We start from the raw sequence: 20,143 nt of genomic DNA, 5'->3' as shown, positions 1-20,143 counted from the left end.
GAAATCATTAGAGTCACTGCATCCAAAGTGACAGAGCGATAACAGTGGCTCACAGCTCTGGGTGTCCTAAGCAGGACATCACAAGCATACTCTAAGGTTATGGCCTGTTCATACTCTACTCCCCTAAGCAGTGCCTCACTGTATACCTGTGCTAGCTGAGCATGCAGGGTCTGTACTGAACACACCGATGTATATGTAGACATACCTATAATTACATCAGTAAAAGCCCTAGTACACACAGTTCTACACCAGTATAATTGCATCCACACTAGGGACTTTTTGTGGATGTAATTATACCAATACAGTTAAAGCAGCAACGTTTTCTATTATAGACCAGCCTGGAAGCTCAGGTTCTGAAAAGCAATACTGTGCCTTTCACGGCAAGGGGGTCTCAATTCCTAGTCAAACAGTGTATATGCTACAACTGACCATCTAGGCAGAGGTCCTCAAGGAGACTGAACCTGTCCTCTTACCCCAAAAGGGGACACCTCCAGAACAGGACTGAAGCATATTGGTCAGTGTGAAGATGCTTACACACTGTTGTAGTCCAGTCTACCAATAAATACTGGAATTCAGTTTCCAGTGCTGTTAACTTGTTACCTTTCATAAGCATGAAATTAACTTCAAATAAAATAAATGTTTGGATCAGTCTTTTGGTCTGTGTTTTAGAAAGAAATGCAAGCATACTAAAAATAATTAGAAAGTGCCTAAAATAATTGTGTGTCACACAGTAACAGAATACCACAATTCAGAGATCTAATACAACAGCTAAATTAGCTATAAATAAAATATTTCCCATACCTATTAGCATATCTCAGTGTATTTAGAGTGTTTTCACAGGATGCCATCCCTGGAGAGATAGTAGCAATCTGGAGAAAACAAACCATAAATCAACAAACATTTTGTAAAAAGAATAACATTGCAGAACTTAAGAAGTTTACCTTGCACTTCAGATTTCACATAGATTAGCACATTTTTAAGGCCAGAAGGGACTATAATGATAATTTAATCTGACCTCCTGCATAACACAGGCCAAAGATACTCACTCAGTAATTTCTGCATCAAGCCCATAATTTCTGGCTGAGCTACAGCACATCTTTTAAAACAATGCCCAATCTTGATTTGAAGACTTGAAAGTGATGGAGAATCTACCACAATCCCAAAGTAAATTATTCCAACATTTAGTTACCTTTGCTGCTAAAAATTTCCACATTATTTCTAGGCTGATTTTGTCTAGTTTCAGCTTTTCATCACTGGATCAAACAATGCCTTTTTCTGCTAGATTAAGGAACTGTCTACTAGCCGAGATCTCTCCCCCATGTAGGTATGTGTAGACTGTGATCAAGTCACTTCTTAACCTTCTTTTGGATAAGCCAAATTGATTGACTGTCTATCATCTCTCCCTATAAAGATATATTTTCCAGACCTTAAATGGTCACCCTGCTAGCCAGGATGAGGCTTTGATGGGGCCGGGAGCAGTGGAGACACCCTCAGCAGGTGTGAGGGTATGAGATCTCAACTGGGAACAGCTAGGGCAGCGCCCCAAGTGTTCCCTTTACTTCTCTCTCTTTCTTCCTCCTACCTCTATTCTTCATGGTACAGGGCATGGGGAGAGGAGATCACATTCTACATCCAGCCCTGATCACCCACCACTGCTGCCTTTGGGTGGTGACGGTGGTAACAGGACCTGGTGATTGGCTGTGTTTGTTGCCCTGGCAAATAGCCATTTGGGGCCCCCCATTTCAGCTCCACCCTTAAACTAATATAATGGGTCTCCTTTGATCCCAGGGGCTAGATCACCAATTTTGGGATCTGGAAGAAATTTTTCCAATTTGACAAACTGCTATATGGGTTTTCACTCCTATCCAGCATCCCTGTGGTCTGCTCTGATAACTACTGTTAAGGATACCAGATTTGCTAATAACAAATGAAACAACTTGAAGGTGCTGTATGTCACTAAGTATTTACTTAAGCACCCTTTTTGAACCACTAACATTTACTAGACCCGTGGTGCTCTTCTGATGTGGTACAGAACCCCATACAATGCTTGGGGTCTGATCCAAAAGCCTACTGAAAGTCAGTCTGTCTTTCTGCAGCCTTTAATGAACTGTGGATCAGACGGGGGGGAGGGGGGAAGGGAGGGAGGAATTACCACAAACTCCATGTTTTAGGAAATTGACCAAACAGCATTAAACACACACCATTATCATTTCCACTAAGTCCATCTCATTGACCTTACTTCATTATTTCAGCACCAGAGCCATGCACTGCAACTTCAAACAACCTTTAAAAAAAACACGAAGTAAAATCACTACAATTTTGAGCTGCATCCATTTAACTCCATGGTTCTCTTTCATTCAGAAGCCTTTCCTATGTTCAGACTCCCAGCATTTACAAACATAAAATCTGATTTTAGGTGAGAGTTTGAGAAATGGATGGTTGTTACTCCCACTCCCTCTCATAATACCGAGCGTCCTAGCATTCTAATTTTGGTGCTTAAATTTCATCTCACTGAGCATCTCTAGCCTACAGATAAAATTAAACCTATATATTACATGTATAGGTTCTCTCATACATTGGCTACTGCTGGGGGAATTCTGCACTACTGCACACGCGAAAAATTCATATACCCTGCAGATTTTTTTTCTCTACAGAAAAAATATTCTCTATATTCTACTGGATAGGCACTGCAGATACGCATTTTACCCACCAGGGTCTGCTGTAGCACGAGAACAGAGGGCAGCCGGCTCACTGCCCATAACAATCAGCAGCCGATGGGGAGGAGGAGAGGCTGCATTCAGCACAGGGCCCTGCCCGCAGGGCCAGGTGAGAAGGCATGGGATGGGGCGGGAGGGGGGGAAAACAGACAGCAGGACACAGGGGGCTGCTGGGCAGTCACATAGACTAGAGTTCAGAAGGGATGGGGGGGGGAGGACAGACTGTGGTGGGAGCTGAATGGGAGTGGGGGTGAAGGGCCACATGGGGACAATAGGTGGCTGAGTGGGGTTGCAGGGATACATGGAGATGGGGATGGCTGAGTGGGGGTCCAGGGACACGTGGGGATGGCAGCACGTGCCTGACTGAATGGGAGGTCAGGGTCAGACAGAGTCTGCATGGGGGAGACTCTACTGGATCCTGGCATGAGTTACCAGATTTTTTTTCTTCCCGTACTTACTGTAACTGTGGTTCTTTGAGATGCGATGCACACTTGAGTCTGTGCATGCCCAGCACACCGAAGCTGTAGAATTTTACTTAGCAGTATCTGTAGAGGGGGGCACTCATGCCTCATGGCCATAGTCTCTCCCCCCCCCCCCCCCCCCCCGGCTATATCACGTGTCATCACCCGGACCCCCCTCAGCTCCTTCACACTGAATGCCCAGAGACATACAGATGGGATGGAGGGAGGGTCGTGGAATGAACATCTGCATTACATCAAAGAACCACAGTTACAGTAAAGTAATCTTCGAGTAGATGCAGCCATGTATTCCACTTAGGTGACTCTCAAGCTGTACCCTCTGGGGTGGGGGCTCAGAGTCTATTTAAAAAAGAACTGCAGGACTGTCTTCCCAATGTTTGCATCTGCTCTGGATGCCGCTGTAATGGCATAATGGTTTGTAAACGTATGTATCAATGACCATGTGGCAGCCCCACAAATGTTCAATATTGAGACATCACTTAAGAAAGCTATGGGCTCGGACCTATATGTAGTGTACATTTCGTATGCAGTCTTGACACAGGAAGTTATCCACTTAGAGATAGTCTGTGAGGAGACTGCTTGTCCCTTCGTATGGTCTGCATATGAGATAAAACAGAAGAGGCAAAGCCCAAAAGGGTTTAGTCCTGTGCGGGTAAAAGGCCAGACATCATCTGACATCTCACGTTTGAAGGCACTGCTCCTCCAAGAATGAATGTGCTTTAGGAAAAAACAAAGGCAAACATACTGCTTGGCTTAAATGAAACAGAGACCACTTTAGACACAAATTTTGGGTGCAGCTGCAACATCACTTGGTCTTTGGAGAATTCCACATAAGAAGACTCTACCATCAAAAGACTACAACTCACACACTCGCAGATGTTATTGCCATGAGGAAAGCAGTTTTTTGACATAAGAGAGGAAAGGGGCAGGATGCCAGAAACTCGAACAGAGGTCCCCTGAGAGCTGCTAAGGCCATGTTAAGGTCCCACAAGGGAAACAGTTCCCCTACCAGTGGATGGAGACGAAGAATTCCTTTCAAGGACTTGGCCACTATGGCTTTGGAAAACACCGATCTTACATGAATGGGTAGATGAAAGGCTGAGATCACCAATAGATGTCCCCCAATGAGCTAAGTGCAAGTCCCAACAACTGAAGATGCAGCAAACAGTCCAAGATGTCTTGGACACTAGCCAATGTCCGCTGAATTCTGCAGGCCAATGACCACACAGTCAATCAGCAGGAACGTTCTCGAACGCGTACAGTCTATTAGGGACATAATTAATTCCATTTTCTGAGTAGGGCCCAATGTTGACTTTCCTGTGTTGAGGATGTGACCCAGTCAAGTAAGTGCACAGTGATGCAGATGAGAGGAAGGATTGGGTACTGGTAAGGATAGGGATTGGTGGCCAGTAGGCACCAGGCCAGGGGCCCCCCATCCCGACCACAAGACGAGTGCCAATCCTGGTGCCTGTAGTGCCCCATAAATGGGCCCCAATGTGGGTCAGGTGATGAAGAACAGGAGAAAGATCCTGACCACAATGCTGAGGAGTCTCAGGTTTCTGAGGATAAAGGTGAAGCTAGTCCTCAGGGAGCAAGTAAACGGTCTAACTCATCTGTCACCCAGAACGAGGCAGGGATCGGCGCCAATAATGGAAGCGGTACCACCAGCATCAAGTACACCAGTGCCAGAAACAGTGTTGACCCGAAGTCAGCAGTGGTACTGAAACAGCTGCCTAAGTGGAGGGTGGTGAAAGCCACCACTGTAACATCTGTGTTGCTGACTGCAATGGTGACAAGGAGTTTCCTGGTGCCGAGTTCCTTGCACCGAGTCTGGTACTGGCCCTGGTTCCACAGACTGTGGAAGGGGAACATTGGGCTGTGGTGCCAACAGACCCAAGGGTTCAGCAGCCTGTCCAGCCAATGGGCTATCAACGATGCAGCCCTGGCAAAGTCCTGGACCAAAGGAGAGGTTGGAACAAAAAGGCAAAGGATGTCTGTAGCCCCTGGTATGCCACTGATGTGGAAACAGTTACTGCCAGCAATCAGTACCAGACTCAACAGATGCCCTGAGGCCAGAACTGGAGTCAACAGTACAGGGTCTCTAACCTCCCAATTTGGTACCCGGGAGCGGTTAAGAGGCACTTGGCACCATCCTGTGCACCAGCACTAACCCCAGGCTAGTCCACGCTCTTCCTAGAGGAGGCAGAGGAGACCCCATGAGACCTGGAGTGGTCTCAATAGATTTTATGCAACCTTTTCCTCAATGCATTGGACAGGGAACAGCTCCTCCATCTCTCTGGAGAGGTGCCTGCTCCAGAGTGTGGAGCAGAAGCACTCTTAGAACCTGAGGGTGACCTCTGATCTGCGTCTCGTAAAAAGTATATTAAAAAATTTAAATGGGGGGGGGGGAGATAACTCAGTGGTTTAAGCATTGGCCTGCTAAACCCAAGGTTGAGAGTTCAGTCCTTGAGGGGGCCATTTAGGACAAAAGCTGTCTGGGGATTGGTCCTGCTTTGAGCAGGGGGTTGGACTAGATGACCTCCTGAGGTCCCTTCCTGATGTTCTATGATTCTATAAGGGCCTCTGTGTCAAAGCATGCTGCAGGGCCTGTTTGAGCAGGTGCTATTTTAGGCAAAGATCCCTAGCTGAATCCGTTTTGTGAACCATCTACAGATCAAACACCAGTCCTTGACATGGGGCTCACTCAAGAACAGCAAGCACCACGTGTGGTGATCATTGTTAGGGATCACTCCGCCACATGACGACAATGCTTAAACCCCAGAGAGGGCATCACAGGGGAATACTTAACTAAATACAACTAACGCTAATTTAACCAACATTAAGGGTACTACTAACTACAGACAACTAGAAAAAACACTAAAATAGGGAGAAGTTATGAGGTTAAGACCACACAGATCTCTGACTCCAGCCCCGAGCAGTAAAAAGGAACTAAAGAAGGTTGGGGCAGTGCCACCTCATATAGCCAGGGAGGGGCTATGGCCACAAGGCACGAGCACCACCCCTCCACAGGTAGAGCAACGCAAAATTGTCTGGCTCTGGTACACACACACCTAAATGGAACACATGGCTACTCAAAGAACTGTTCTCCATTTCAACACTCGTGTGACCTGACAGGGATTTAAGGGATTCATTGTGGCCCCCAATTCAGGACCGCACATGTGCCTGTTTAAAGTTAAATATATGCTTACATGCTTTCCTGAACAGAGATGCTTTCCTGAATTGGGAACTTTATCTATAGATAAATTTAAATTGCTAACAAAGTATCAAATAAAGAGGTCTGGATCCTACTCTTGTTTCAATTTCAAATTTAGTATCAAAGTAAATACTGCAGCTCGCAGCATCTTTTCAACATTCAGTAAATTTAATTATGCTAAAATCAGGTACTAGTGGCATAACTGTGTCCTAGCTCTTCCACATTATCTAGTTTGCTCCTCCAAGTGCCACATGAAAAGGTAAACATGGGACTACTCAGGGCAACTATGTCTATAATCTTTCACAGTAACATTTTTCTGCCAGTCCAGACAACAGCAGTTTGAAACAGATGAAGATTAGTGTAGTATAGTGAAGATTGCATATTGTACAAGAGCACAAGCAATCATCCTGAGAAGAAATTCTCCTACTTCAGAGAATGGAAAAATATGGGGGTAGGAAAGGCTGGAAAAGTCTAGGGAGTCCTGCTATCCCACACCAAATTTAAACCTCTAATATTAGTACATACTGGTTGCTAAGAAAAGCAGAGAAAAATTATTCATTTAAACAGATCACATGACTGCCACAAGCTTTTCTTTATGAATTACTATGGGACCTAATAAACAAGATCTGCAAGTTTCTAAATCCTTGCAAAGCCATTACTGTGTAAAGGGGGTATCAGGCATTAGCTTGCATCAAGTTGTGTTCAAACTAAGCCCCCACCTGACAATTGTTCCAATACCTCAAGGGAGCTGAGTAATTGAGTTTTGTGAATGTACTACTGTATCATTCACACTGTTCTAAATACAGCTTTGCATTTCTTTACACATTCCATTCTTAAAGAGTACCGAGTGAAAAAGACATCAATAACATCACACGCAGCAAGACCTTCTAGTTTTTCTTTCACTCACTAAAATCAATCTATTCAGAAGGTATTTGACAGAGGACTACATATGCTGCAATATTTAGGTATAACTGAAAATTTCCACTAGAGAGACAAGGCCAATGACGCAATATCTGTTGTTAGATCAACTTCTGCTGGGGGAAAGACAAGCTTACACACAGTAGCTGTCTTTCTAATATCCTGAGACCAATACTGCAAAAAAAGTTCCCACTAGTACTTTCCAGGTAAAAGTTAGCAGATTTCTTAAAAACATCGGGCACGTTTCCTCACTCCATTAGGTTACCGGTTTTGAGTCTTTGTTCCTGAACTACACCTCTTCACTCTACTCTCTGGTAGGATAAAAACCTTTCCCTATCATTTTGGAATGGCTAGATTTGGAGAACAACTCTGCTCTATATTTCCTTTGGAAAAATGAACCTGAAATCATTACCAAAAGCCCCATATTTCTAAATCCACATATCACAAATGAATGAGATACACAGACATGAGAGGGGAGAGACAAAAGACATTCAGTTACAAAATAACATGCATGGTACATAGACAAAACCAACAGGTTCTTAGTGTAATATAGCGCCAAAGAAGATGCTCTGTAAATATTTATAATGTATTCAGGTCTCAAGAGGAATGATTCACCTGTTGCTGCCTATTGTTTCATTACTTTAGCAAGCTATAATTTGACACTCTAGTTACCTGCCATGTACCGACAACCATCTTTGCACATTGATTTGGAAGCAGGCTGACATTATGGAGACAGTAAATATCACTGGAGAAGACATGCTTGTTCCAAGTCTCTTACCAGGGTCTTATTTTCCTAAACTGTTACCCTTAGCTTGGTCTTACTCAGCGGAGGACTGCAAAACAAGATCTAATTTAATCTGTTCAGTCTTTTCTGAGCTATTCAAGCGTGAAAAGAATGGTTACTTAACCTTATAGTAATAGTGGTTCTTTGAGATGTTGTTGCCCATGCAGATCCCACTCTAGGTGCTCACATGCTCCACGAGCACAGCAAAATCAGAATATTTTGAAGAGCAGTGTGTGTTGGGCCCCATCCACACTGTATATGTGCCTCCGCAATCCCTCAGCTCCCTCACTATTTCAGAATCCCAGATAAGAAGACTGTGGGAAATGGACAGCACAGTCCATGGGATCCATACAAACATCTCAAAAACCAGTTACTATAAAGGTAAGCATTTTTTGCTTCAAGTATGTGTCTGTGTGGATCCCACTCTAGGTGGGATTGAGGAGTTCTGACTGTCACTTAACTAAAACAACTGACACTGCTCTATCAAATTTGGTATCTGATCTTGCAGCCAGGTTAAGGGCATAGCATTTAATGAAATTAAGAGGATTAACTCTACGTAGCTGCCTTGCAAATTTCAGATACAGAAATCCTAAAGCATGGAGAGGATGCTGCTTGTGCTCTAGTGGAGTGAGCGCGAATCTGTGAAGAAAATGGTATATATTTCAGCCATACGATCATATAATAGCAGACATATACACTGTGTAATCCATTTTAAAATTCTCTTGAGAGGAGATGGCAAAAAAAGAAGGGGTGGGGGGGGAAGACAGCCTAAAAGGGTTTGTTCTGTCAAGTTAGTATATTATAAGGCCCTCCCAAGTTATGGAATTCTCTCTCCCCCTGAAAGGTATGGAGTCTTGGAGGGAGAAGGGGAATGGATAAATTAGGTCAAATGAAAGACTGACACAACTTTGGGAATCAACTTGGGATGAAGTTTTTATACCATCATATCTCTGTGAATGGATGTGTAAGGAGGGTTAACTACGAGAGCTTGGAGTTCAGTTCCAACTGATGTAATGGTAACTAAAACAGCCATCTTGAGTACAAGAGTAAACATCACTCCGAAAGAGGCTCAAAGGGGGGGCTCCATCAGGTTTGTAAGGATAACGTTGAGCTCCCCACACTGGAGTGGGCTGGTCTACACTGAAAAGTTACATGGGTATAGTTATGTCTCTCAGGGGTGTGAAAAATCCACAACCTGAGAGATGCAGTTAAATCAACCTAATCCCCAGTGTAAACAGCACTAGGTCAACAGAAGAATTCTTCTGTCAACCTAGCTATCACCTCTCAGATACGTGGATTACCAAAAGCAATAGGAGAACCCCTCCCATCACTGTAGTAAGTGCCTACACTGAAGCGTTACAGCAGCTCAGCAAATGCAACGTATGAATAGAATGTGCGGACTGCACATTCAAATGAATGCTCCTCTGTATTAATTTGAATTTACAGTCAAATTTGTTTGACTGCACATTAACAATTAATGCTCTGCTTCCTTGCTTTTATAAATACAGGAGATAAAGGGCAAACAACTATGTTAATGCAACACTAAGACTTAAAACACAGAAGTCAGTCAATTCAAATATTCCCACAGCAACTAACTTTGCATCATTGCATAAACCTAACTTTTTTTGTACTTCTTATAGTTAATTTGCTTTGATGTAATATTTTTGCAATGTGGCATAATTAGAACTATAAAACTTTTCAATTTACTGGCTTCTGATACATTTAAATATCACCCATAACATTGCTTTCAGATTTTTTTAAGAAGCGGTAGATGAGATTTTTTTTTTTAAATCTCCATTCTGGCTTTATTTAAAAATACAGTGCAATGTGAAATTTTTGTAGCAGAGTTTTTCTCTAATGTTTTTATTAAATTAGCAGTAAGAGCCAGGAGTATCGCTGGTTTTTGACTCATTACCTAATACATCTTATTTCAGGATCTTCAAATATTTAGCCCTTAACATTTGTAATCAATATGTTACCCAGTGTTAGTGGAAATACTGTTCTGCAACCATGACCTCGTGCTAATACTGTACACACATTTTAAAAGTCTATCACGGTGAAGGCATGCTACTTTAACACATATTAACAAGTTAAATTACAGTGGTGGCTTTAAAGTGAACAGCAATTAATACACATTAAAGGCAGTCTTTATATTATAGTGTATTATATACACTAGTCTTTTCAAACATGTTAGCACACGTTAGTTAAAACATGCTAACATTACACCTTTAAATCCTAATCCAGACAGTCCCAGAAGCATATCTCGTTGTGATTTAGTCTACCTTTGTTACTTCAAAGGGCCAGTCAGTTTGATATAACCAGTACAACTTCTAGAGCAGTCAAAAGCCAGGGAAAACGGCTTTACATTCCAGTGCTCTCTCACATACTATGATTAATAACAACAATCATAACAATATATACTTGTTTATACACACACATCCCTCAATATACCACTTAGATTAGCAATAATACAGTATTTACAAACTCAAAGAGGATGCCCTTACTAAAAGTCTGGAGCTATGCTGATGCTCCTTTGAAGCTGAAGATTTTGTTGGATGTTTCCAACTTCCAAATACTCAAGGTACCTCAAGAAAACTAGAAAGAGTACTGTGCCAGCAAACCAGAGTTCTGCTTCTCAGAGGGTCGCAAGGTAAGATTGCAACTTCTCCTTCCGAGCTCTGATAGCTCAAAACAATATCTTTAAGCAGATCTGACATCTGTGGCTTTCTTTATAGCGAAACAGGTCCCACTCATAATTGTCCACATTGAACATCTTTTTTTCAACTCTTGACGCTTCTGGATCATATTCTGATTTCCTACATACAGTAGAGAACATTTTAAACACTAGGCCTATTAAGGCTTAATACTAAAAATTATAACAGAAAACCTAATAAACTATAAAAGGACAATCGGATAAAACAATCCATGAATTCATCGTAAAGAGCTTTTCAGGCTCAAAGAACAGCCCTCCAAAGCTGATTTGTGCAAGAAAAAATGAACTAGTGAGTATGCACTAGCACATTTCAAGAACCTGAATTCACGTACATACAAGATGTTCCTTAAGATGGAAGTTTATGGATAATATATACACAACCCACATTTGCAAAATGTTTTGAACTCTAATGGCAAATTAGAACATTTGAGACAGATTTTTTTCTCTTGTAAACAAATCTCCTTACAAGGAAAGATCCTCTCACTGCCAAAAGACAGGATAATTGGAGGCGGGGGGCAGTGGGGGTGGGGAGTGAAATTTTGATAAAGTATTTTACATGATCAATAAAATGAGACTAGGAGTACTTGTGGCACCTTAGAGACTAACAAATTTATTAGAGCATAAGCTTTCGTGGACTACAGCCCACTTCTTCGGATGCATATAGAATGGAACATATATTGAGGAGATATATATACACACATACAGAGAGCATAAACAAGTGGGAGTTGTCTTACCAACTCTGAGAGGCCAATTAATTAAGAGAAAAAAACTTTTGAAGTGATAATTAAGCTAGCCCAGTACAGACAGTTACAGACAGACCTGTCCTCGCTTACAGACAACCCCCCAACCTAAAGCAAATACTCACCAGCAACCACACATCACTGAACAAAACCACTAACCCAGGAACCTATCCTTGTAACAAACCCCGATGCCAACTCTGTCCACATATCTTTTAAAGTGACATCATCATAGGACCTAATCACATCAGCCATACCATCAGGGGCTCGTTCACCTGCACATCTACCAATGTGATATATGCCATCATGTGCCAGCAATGCCCCTCTGCCATGTACATTGGCCAAACTGGACAGTCTCTACGCAAAAGAATTAATGGACACAAATCTGACATCAGGAATCAAAATACTCAAAAACCAGTGGGAGAACACTTTAACCTGTCTGGTCATTCAGTGACAGACCTGCGGGTGGCTATATTACAACAGAAAAACTTCAAAAACAGACTCCAATGAGAGACTGCTGAGCTAGAATTGATATGCAAACTAGACACAATCAACTCCGGTTTGAATAAGGACTGGGAATGGCTGAGCCATTACAAACATTGAATCTATCTCCATTTGTAAGTATTCTCACACTTCTTAACTGTCTGTACTGGGCTAGCTTGATTATCACTTCAAAAGTTTTTTTCTCTTAATTAATTGGCCTCTCAGAGTTGGTAAGACAACTCCCACCTGTTTATGCTCTCTATATGTGTGTATATATATCTCCTCAATATATGTTCCATTCTATATGCATCCGAAGAAGTGGGCTGTAGTCCACGAAAGCTTATGCTCTAATAAATTTGTTAGTCTCTAAGGTGCCACAAGTACTCCTGTTCTTTTTGCGGATACAGACTAACACGGCTGCTACTCTGAAAAATGAGACTATTTTCTTTTAAAGTATTTACTTTTTGTTTAAAAAAAATCCATATTCTAAGGCTAAAAATACTTGAAACCTTATGCCTCAGCAAATCAAAGGTGTGTTTGTATTAGCTGACAACCCATGTGTTCTAGCTTATATACCACATAAAGTGTTAACTTTGCACATATACTAAAGTTTTAATCAGAGTTGTAGTTATGATGAGAACCATAACTTACAAGTTCCTGACATCTGTGTGTGTAAAATAATCATGAAGTTGCTCTAGCAGTTCTTAGAAGATCCTTCTTTTAATAAACTAAAAAATAAATAAATAAATAAAATAAAATAAAATAAAATAAAATAAAAGACAAGGACACACACGATCATGGTATTCTACAGTCAAATAAATGCAGTCATTACATTGCATACTCACATTTTTTTCCACACACTAGGACTTTACGCCCTTTACACAGAACACACTGTGCTTGAAAGTGTAAATTCTGAAAACAGCAGTGTACACAGTTTTAGCAGAAAGGTCTAAAAGCTTGTTGCATCCTTTGCAATGCCATTTTAAAATATAGGGGTAAGAAGAAAGACAGCATCAGATGTTTCTCAAGACTGGCATGTCCTTTGCTACACTCTCTGCATCAGTTTCAGTTTTGCACTTCCAGTAGAGCACAGTACATTAAGTTGATGTATTAGACTAGTGCATGTGAAATCTGAACTGAGTGTGTCATCAATGACATGATCTAATTCAGCGATTCTCAAACTGTGGGTCGGGACCCCAAAGTGGATCACAACCCAGTTTTAATGGGGTCACCAGGGTTGGCATTAGACTTGCTGGGGCCCGGGGCCAAGGATGAAAGCCAAAGCCCAACGTCTTCAGCCCTGGTTGGCTGTGCTCAGATTACAGGACCCCAGATGGAGCAGAAGCCCTTGAGCTTCACTTTAGGCCATACCCAATTTTGGAATTGGCCCCCCCACCCACAGGGCAGTGGAGCTCTGGTGGGCTTGGGCTTCAGTCCCCCCTCCTGGGGTCACATAGTAATTTTTGTTGTCAGAAGGGGGTCACGGTGCAATGAAGTTTGAGAATCCCTGATCTAATTCATAACATCAATGGTTGGGGAGTAAGAGGGTCAGAAGAAACAGAAAGACTGTTTCGAGGGTAGGAAAGGCTGACTAGGGTTTGTGGAGGTGCTGAACAGCTGACTGGTCTGACCTAACTATCTTAAACTATATTTGATAATATGTTACTTCACAAGTGGTGCAATTTGTACATATCTGAAATGTTCCCATTTCTCTGCTTTGTTAAAAATGAGTAATTTTCCAATTGCTTATAAACCTGGTTTCTACAAATGTTTCCACAATCAATCATACAGAATTTTAAAAATAAATCTTTTAAAAAAGATTAATCTAAATGCAAACACAGCATACAAGATATAACTGCTACAAAAACGTGGTCTTAAAAAAAATGCAAGGCCAAAAATATTTGTTTAAACTTACATACACAAAAAATACCCCAAAACCCAACATCTTGTCTTTAGGTGGACAATAAGCATGAGAAAATTCAAAATAAAAAGTTAAGTGCCTGAAAAATATGTGGCTTATAATGAAAGGGTCTTCACATTCCTAATTATGAGAATACTGGTTGGAAAACAAACAAAAAATATCATGCAGTCAAATTTCCACACCCCCACATTCAGAGGCTCATTTTACAGTGAACATATTTCTGAAATTAAAAAAAATGAATGTTTCATCCATAATTAAAGCACAAAGAACTGATCAAAGAATCATAAGGACCACTCCAGCATTCTCAACGCAATTCTCAATGCAATAAATAAATAAATAAAAATAGTAAATTCTTTTCATAGATGTCAAAAATTATAAAAATTAAGCAAATTCAACCTGGGAAATCAGGAAAATAATACACAGATATCTATGTAGTATTCAAAAAGTGGTATGATTTTAATCAGAACTGCACTCTGATTCAATTAGTCTAATTCCTGCATGTATTCATATTCCTATCTGTTTACTATTTTTGATTTAAACAAGTTTTCACCGCTGTTACCACAGCAGATCTAATTCAGCTATGGCAAAGTGAGTTTGGTCTATTCTGGCTTTGCACTAGTAATAAAACATGTTAAAGAAACTAACTGTAGGGCCAATTTCTGCTCATGGAAAACAGGCAAAAGTAATGGAAGACTAACTTGCAGAATCTTTATTACTAGTGCTCATGCACAAGCCAGAAAGAACACAGTTCAGCTTTCTGATTCTGGGTGAAATTAGTTGAGTTGGCTGTTTGGAGGAGGTTGGGGGGGGCGGGAGGAGGGGAAGAAGAGCACCACATTTCCATTTATAAATTCAACGTTTGATCCAGAAGTTATTGAGAGAGAACCGTTATGGAACACAAAATGTCATTTTTACTAAAATAGATTTCACAGTAGAACTGCACTTGAAAGTTAAAGAGAACCTTTGGTTCTCCTAATCTGTTCCCTCTGCCAATTTGGCAGAACAAGTCCTGCTTTTCAGAATGATTGCAGGGTAATGATATTGCACATTGATGTACATATGTCTCTATCCCCTTCTTTAATTCTCCTATACTAACTTCTCTAATCCCTTTCACCTCCAAGCAGACTATCCTACAGTCTGAGTACTTGATACCAGCTCTGAATTTATCTTTTTGTCAGGTCAGAGACTCTCATGCATTTCCCCCCATCTTTTCCAAGATTCTGGTACTACTGCCAAACACATACACAATGAAGATATCTGGCTGGGGAGAAGGAAAAAGGGGAGGAAAGATGATCTCTAAGTGTCATGCCATATGTTGGATACAATCAAGTTTAATATACATTCCATGGGTGATGTACCTGAGCCCACTTATCCACTGATGCTTTAAAAAACCCCACACCCCTATCTGGGTCTATGCTGGTTATGTGATATGTATGTAACTCTTCATCCTTGTAACTGATACCTGTAATCCCTCATAACTCAAGCCAGACCCCAGATTACAGTACCTTCCCTCTTAACTTGTGTACATTTAATTTTAAACATTAACTTTAAATAAAAATTTTAAATCTACTCTCTTGGTAGCAAGTTACCAAGACTAACCATCAGATCATTAATAGGCAGTTCCTGTTCTCTTTATAAATATAATCACTTACAATCTAATAAACAAACTTACCATACAGGTACGGGAATTTTCTCCTATGAATGAATCTCTTAGCACCTGAGTAAGTTTGCTTGCTCTGAATGGAGTATGAGGTTTATTTCGGCCTAAGGCTCTAATGCACTCCTGAAAGAACAAACAAGTTTATGTTCTCCTCATAATCAAAGCAAAAATATTACAATATAAATGCAATCCACATACAGAAAATATAAGTCCAGGATGATATGTTGCTGTACTTTAAATTAAAATTAAGTTAATATTAGGCATCCACCTTCAATGAATGTAATGAAGGAAGTTCAGAATTAATACTAACGGTTTGTATACACTCAAGTTGGGGGTGTAATTTTCATCGAAGGCAGACATGCATACTAGCTTTGATCAAGTTAACACACTAAAAATAGCATTATAGCAGTGGCAGCACAAGCAGCATGACAGGATAGCCGCCCTGAGTATAATCCCACCTGCTACCCTAGGTACTAAGATGGATAGCTCATTCTGCCATCCAAGCTGCCGCAGCTATCACGCATGCAACTATTTTTAGCATGCTTGATCAAATCTAGCGTACACATGTCAACCTTAGCTAGAAATTACATCTCCAGGTCAAGGGCAGCCAAATCTTTAGTCTCCAAGTTCACAATCACAGCACTGTAGTTATGCGTTGAAAGACAAGCACATAACCGTACTTTGTGGAGGAAGCGTGGTCTAGCAAGGAAACATGTTAGGATTGTGAATCTGGAGTTCTAGGGAATTCAGTGCATTCAAGGTTAGGTGGCAGCTATGCAAGAGTTTTGAGGATCTCAATGGCCCCTAAATGTTGGACTTAGGCATGAAATCCCTTTGTGGATCTAGCCCCCAAATGTCACTTGGTAATAATGTTGCCATCCCATGCTTATGCTAAGAAAATCTTTATACCATATTACCAAGTAATTTTATGTTCTATATCATGCTTGTTACACAATAATTAACAAGTAGAACTATAGTACAAGTGTCCGCTTAAGCATTTAGAGGAAACATTTTAAATGTCGTAGCAATCAATTTATCATTTTAGTGGACAAGACCTACCTACACAAACACTCATCTTAGAGACTTTTTTTGGTTATATGAAGAATAATAAATGAGCAGACTTCCATCTGCTCAAATAGAATTGAGTGAATTTTATTTACCTTGAGTGCTAAAAGGCTCTTGTTAATTTCAGCACCTTCCAGCCGTGTTTGCCTATCAGCACTGGAAGTATCTGCTCCTCTTTCATTTCCAGCCAAATCAATCAGAGAAAATTTACCATGCAGTTTCCCTTTCCTTCTGAGAATAATCTGAAACACTGCATGGCTCCGAGATGAATGTGCATTTGCAGATGTCTGACCAGATGTTCTTTTAAAAAAAAAAAAGGGGGGGGGGGGGAGAAAACTATTTAGTGCACATGAAGGACCACACACACTGAAACATCCTGTAAGTTAGCTCTTCAGGGCAGGGAAGTGAAGTGTTGATAGTGCCTAGCACGTTGTGGATACCACCAAAATACAACTTGACAAAAAACAGTAAAATTACATATACTGCTCCATCTCGTCTACCAGGAAAAAGGGGGGAGAGCGCAAGCATGAAAGAGAAAGAGCAGTATCCAAGCATTTTTCCCTCCCCCCACCCCCCAAATGTATAATCAGACTGGATCCTAGAAAGAACATTTTAATCTTTTGAGAGCAATAATCATGGCAAAAGACTATTTTTTAAACACAGTAAGGCTGGATTTAAAAAAAAAAAAAAAGAAAAGAAAAGAATGTTACAGTTAAGAATCTCTGTCATATAACATAAATGTATGCTGGCTTTTAAAACCTAAAAATCTGTCAGTATTCCAGAGTATTAACAATGTGACATTAAGACAGTAAGCTGGTTACATAAATACATACAGTTCACAGCACACAGAAAATTCATCTCAACTCCTCTTGGCAGATGTAGATAACCAAACAACTTTTATCCAAAAGGAAGGCAACAGCACAACTGTAGTCAATCAGCTCAAGAAAAGCTGTATTGTACAGTGTAGAAAGCTAAGACTTTGAAAGGACAAACACACAGTCTTATTATGGCAAAAGTGTTCTGATTCACTGTAATTTACACTGAAAAACTAAAAACATAGTAGATACCTGCAGCTGTTGCCTATTTCAATAAGCTTGAGTACATCTTCAACACATTTAACCTCCCGTTCATGTAATCCCACCACTTGGACCTGCTGTTTACCATCCTCCAGCACCCTTAATTTGGTCTTCCTGTTCAACAAGTCAAAAACCTTAAAAAAAAAAAAAATTAGGTATAATAAGAGGTCTTTAGGACACACTTAATTCTAAATAATAATAATAAAATTCAGAATAATTCAGCCAAACAAGTGATTAGAAAAATGCTGTAAATATCCATATGAAAATAAAATGAGAAATCCTTCTGTGTTCTGTTCAGAACCCTTATGTGTTCTCTGAAGATATTTTTCCCAAATCAAGAACTTGCACTTACCTTCCCACTGTAAATCTCAAAAAATGTTGCATATACTTGAAGTTCTAACTTCTTATAGTTTGGCTTCTTTAGCATTAAAAAGACATCTCGAGCTGTGAATAAATTTTCAAATATACAGAAATCTAGTTATGCATTTTCATCTAGTCAAGAATCTTTAAATACACAATTGTCTGTCTTATTCACATGTCTCTCTCGCATACATGTTACAACTATAATCAGGTATTCCATTCTGTAGTGAGGAAGGATTGCCTCCCTCAGAGATTGACAGGGAGGAATGGCCATATGCCCCCTGGTGGGCGGAACTTGGAAGGCCATGCCCACTCCACCAGAAGCAGAGGGGCGGGATAGGAACAGGAACTACAAAAGGTGGGCCCTGCAGCTCAGTTGAGCTGGAGATGCTGAGGAAGACATATACTTCCAACCTGCTGCTGGAGCAGGAGCGTGCAGAAAACCACCACTGTCCCGAAGACTCACCAGAGCTACCGGGATTGCCACTGGTGGTGTACCCTGGGGAGATGGAAGATGATCCCAGGATTTAGGTACACCCCAAAGGGAGGGTAGGAAGTAGCCCAAGAACAGCCAACAATAGTCCAGCTGCTTTGCTGCCTGAACCCAGACCAACGTGTTGCGGCCGGATCCCTGCCAACCTAGTGGCAGAACAGTCCGCCACTGTTCGGACCCAGGGCTGGGACCCGGTGAAGTATGGTGGGCCCAGGTCCTCCTACTACCCCATCTCTGGGGTGGCAGCTTCCCCACCTTAAGCCAGGAGACCTGTGTTAGTCTACCATCTGCCAGAGCTAGGACCCTAAACCCTTTATTGCTCTGCCCTACCTGAGGGCCTGGGCCCCTAGATTATTCACTGTTCTGCCCAGCCTGAGGGCCACAGTCCCATGTACTATTTGGGTGCATCGCCCTGCTTGAGGGCCTGAGCCCCGATGACAAAATACTGTTCAACCCAGAAGGCCGAAGCTCTAGAGACAGCTAGTTTCCCCCTTTTACAAATTATTGTTCTAAGTGTGTGACAGCTAGGAGGCATGGACTCCCTTAGAGATTGACAGAGCAGGATGGCCAGGTACTCCTACACATTCTTTTCAGGAGTTGGTATATTTGTCTTAAGAATTCCTTTTGGAGTTAAAACTAGCAAAATATTTTGGAGAGTTACAGAAGCCCCCACAAATGGGAAGTTCAATTCCTCAGCCATTTATACTTTCTTAAGTACACTGATACATATATTGAAGTAAATAAAGTTTACAAGCTTAAAAGCTATTGGTGCCTCCCTTCTATAACAATGCAAAATATGCAGGCACTTAAATTAAAATGGGTAAACTAGATTTTTCTACTATCTGTATCTCCAGCAACTCGTAAGAAAATACATGCATGCACCTGATTACTTACCTGCAAGTGCATAAATTCCTTTAGAACAATCTTGGTTCTTTCCTGAAAAGTCACCACCCATAGTCTAAAATAAAAATAGCAGAACATATTTATTATCAGAGAGACGAGTTGGGTGAAGTAATATATTTTTATTGGACCAACTTCTGTTGGTGAGAGGAACAAGCTTTCAAACTTCACAGAGCTCTTCTACAAGTCTGGTTATTTAATAAGTGAACCAATTAAGTGAAAGTGTTGACAAAAAATTGTACTGTGGATACATTGTATTATTGAGCTTAAAAGAATTGCTTACATGGGTTTTTCCACTGCCTGTTTGCCCATATGCAAAACATGTGGCCATTCCCCTTTCAAATATGGTCTCCACTAATGGTCGAGCTGTAAACCTTAAATCAAAAAAGCAGAAGTATTAGACATTTTTCATTGAAGTTTAACAGAATTAAATGTAAATCCAACATTTCCCCCCAAGAACTCAACATTTTTTTTCCTAAACATTTTCCTAAGTATTTGTTCGATAAGTTACTGTTCGAAAGTTAAGCTAGGAATGACTGTCTAAATCAAAGGATTAAAACAATCTTTTAAACAGTTTATTGTAGTTATGTATACTGACAGTGGATTTGCATTAATAGAGTAAT

At 40.9% G+C, this 20,143-nt stretch overlaps 1 protein-coding gene across 7 annotated transcripts in view; it reads right to left on the bottom strand.

Annotated features, from left to right (window-relative positions):
- KIF2A (kinesin family member 2A) overlaps positions 1–20,143 on the bottom strand; it is an 83,649-nt gene that overhangs the window by 19,486 nt on the left and 44,020 nt on the right. For all 7 annotated transcript variants that reach the window (XM_034773331.1, XM_034773328.1, XM_034773329.1 and 4 more), the window contains exons 10-16: positions 19,804–19,894; positions 19,515–19,578; positions 18,120–18,211; positions 17,759–17,901; positions 16,787–16,991; positions 15,639–15,749; positions 802–869 (exon numbers count right to left, since the gene is read on the bottom strand). In XM_034773331.1, coding sequence (XP_034629222.1) covers positions 802–869; positions 15,639–15,749; positions 16,787–16,991; positions 17,759–17,901; positions 18,120–18,211; positions 19,515–19,578; positions 19,804–19,894 — 774 coding nt within the window. The remainder of the gene's footprint in view (positions 1–801; positions 870–15,638; positions 15,750–16,786; positions 16,992–17,758; positions 17,902–18,119; positions 18,212–19,514; positions 19,579–19,803; positions 19,895–20,143) is intronic.

This window comes from Trachemys scripta, chromosome 6 (genome assembly GCF_013100865.1).
Source record: "Trachemys scripta elegans isolate TJP31775 chromosome 6, CAS_Tse_1.0, whole genome shotgun sequence".
Lineage (NCBI taxonomy): Eukaryota > Metazoa > Chordata > Testudines > Emydidae > Trachemys > Trachemys scripta.
Note: the sequence above shows the minus strand (reverse complement) of the source record. Positions and strands in the feature narration are given on the sequence as shown.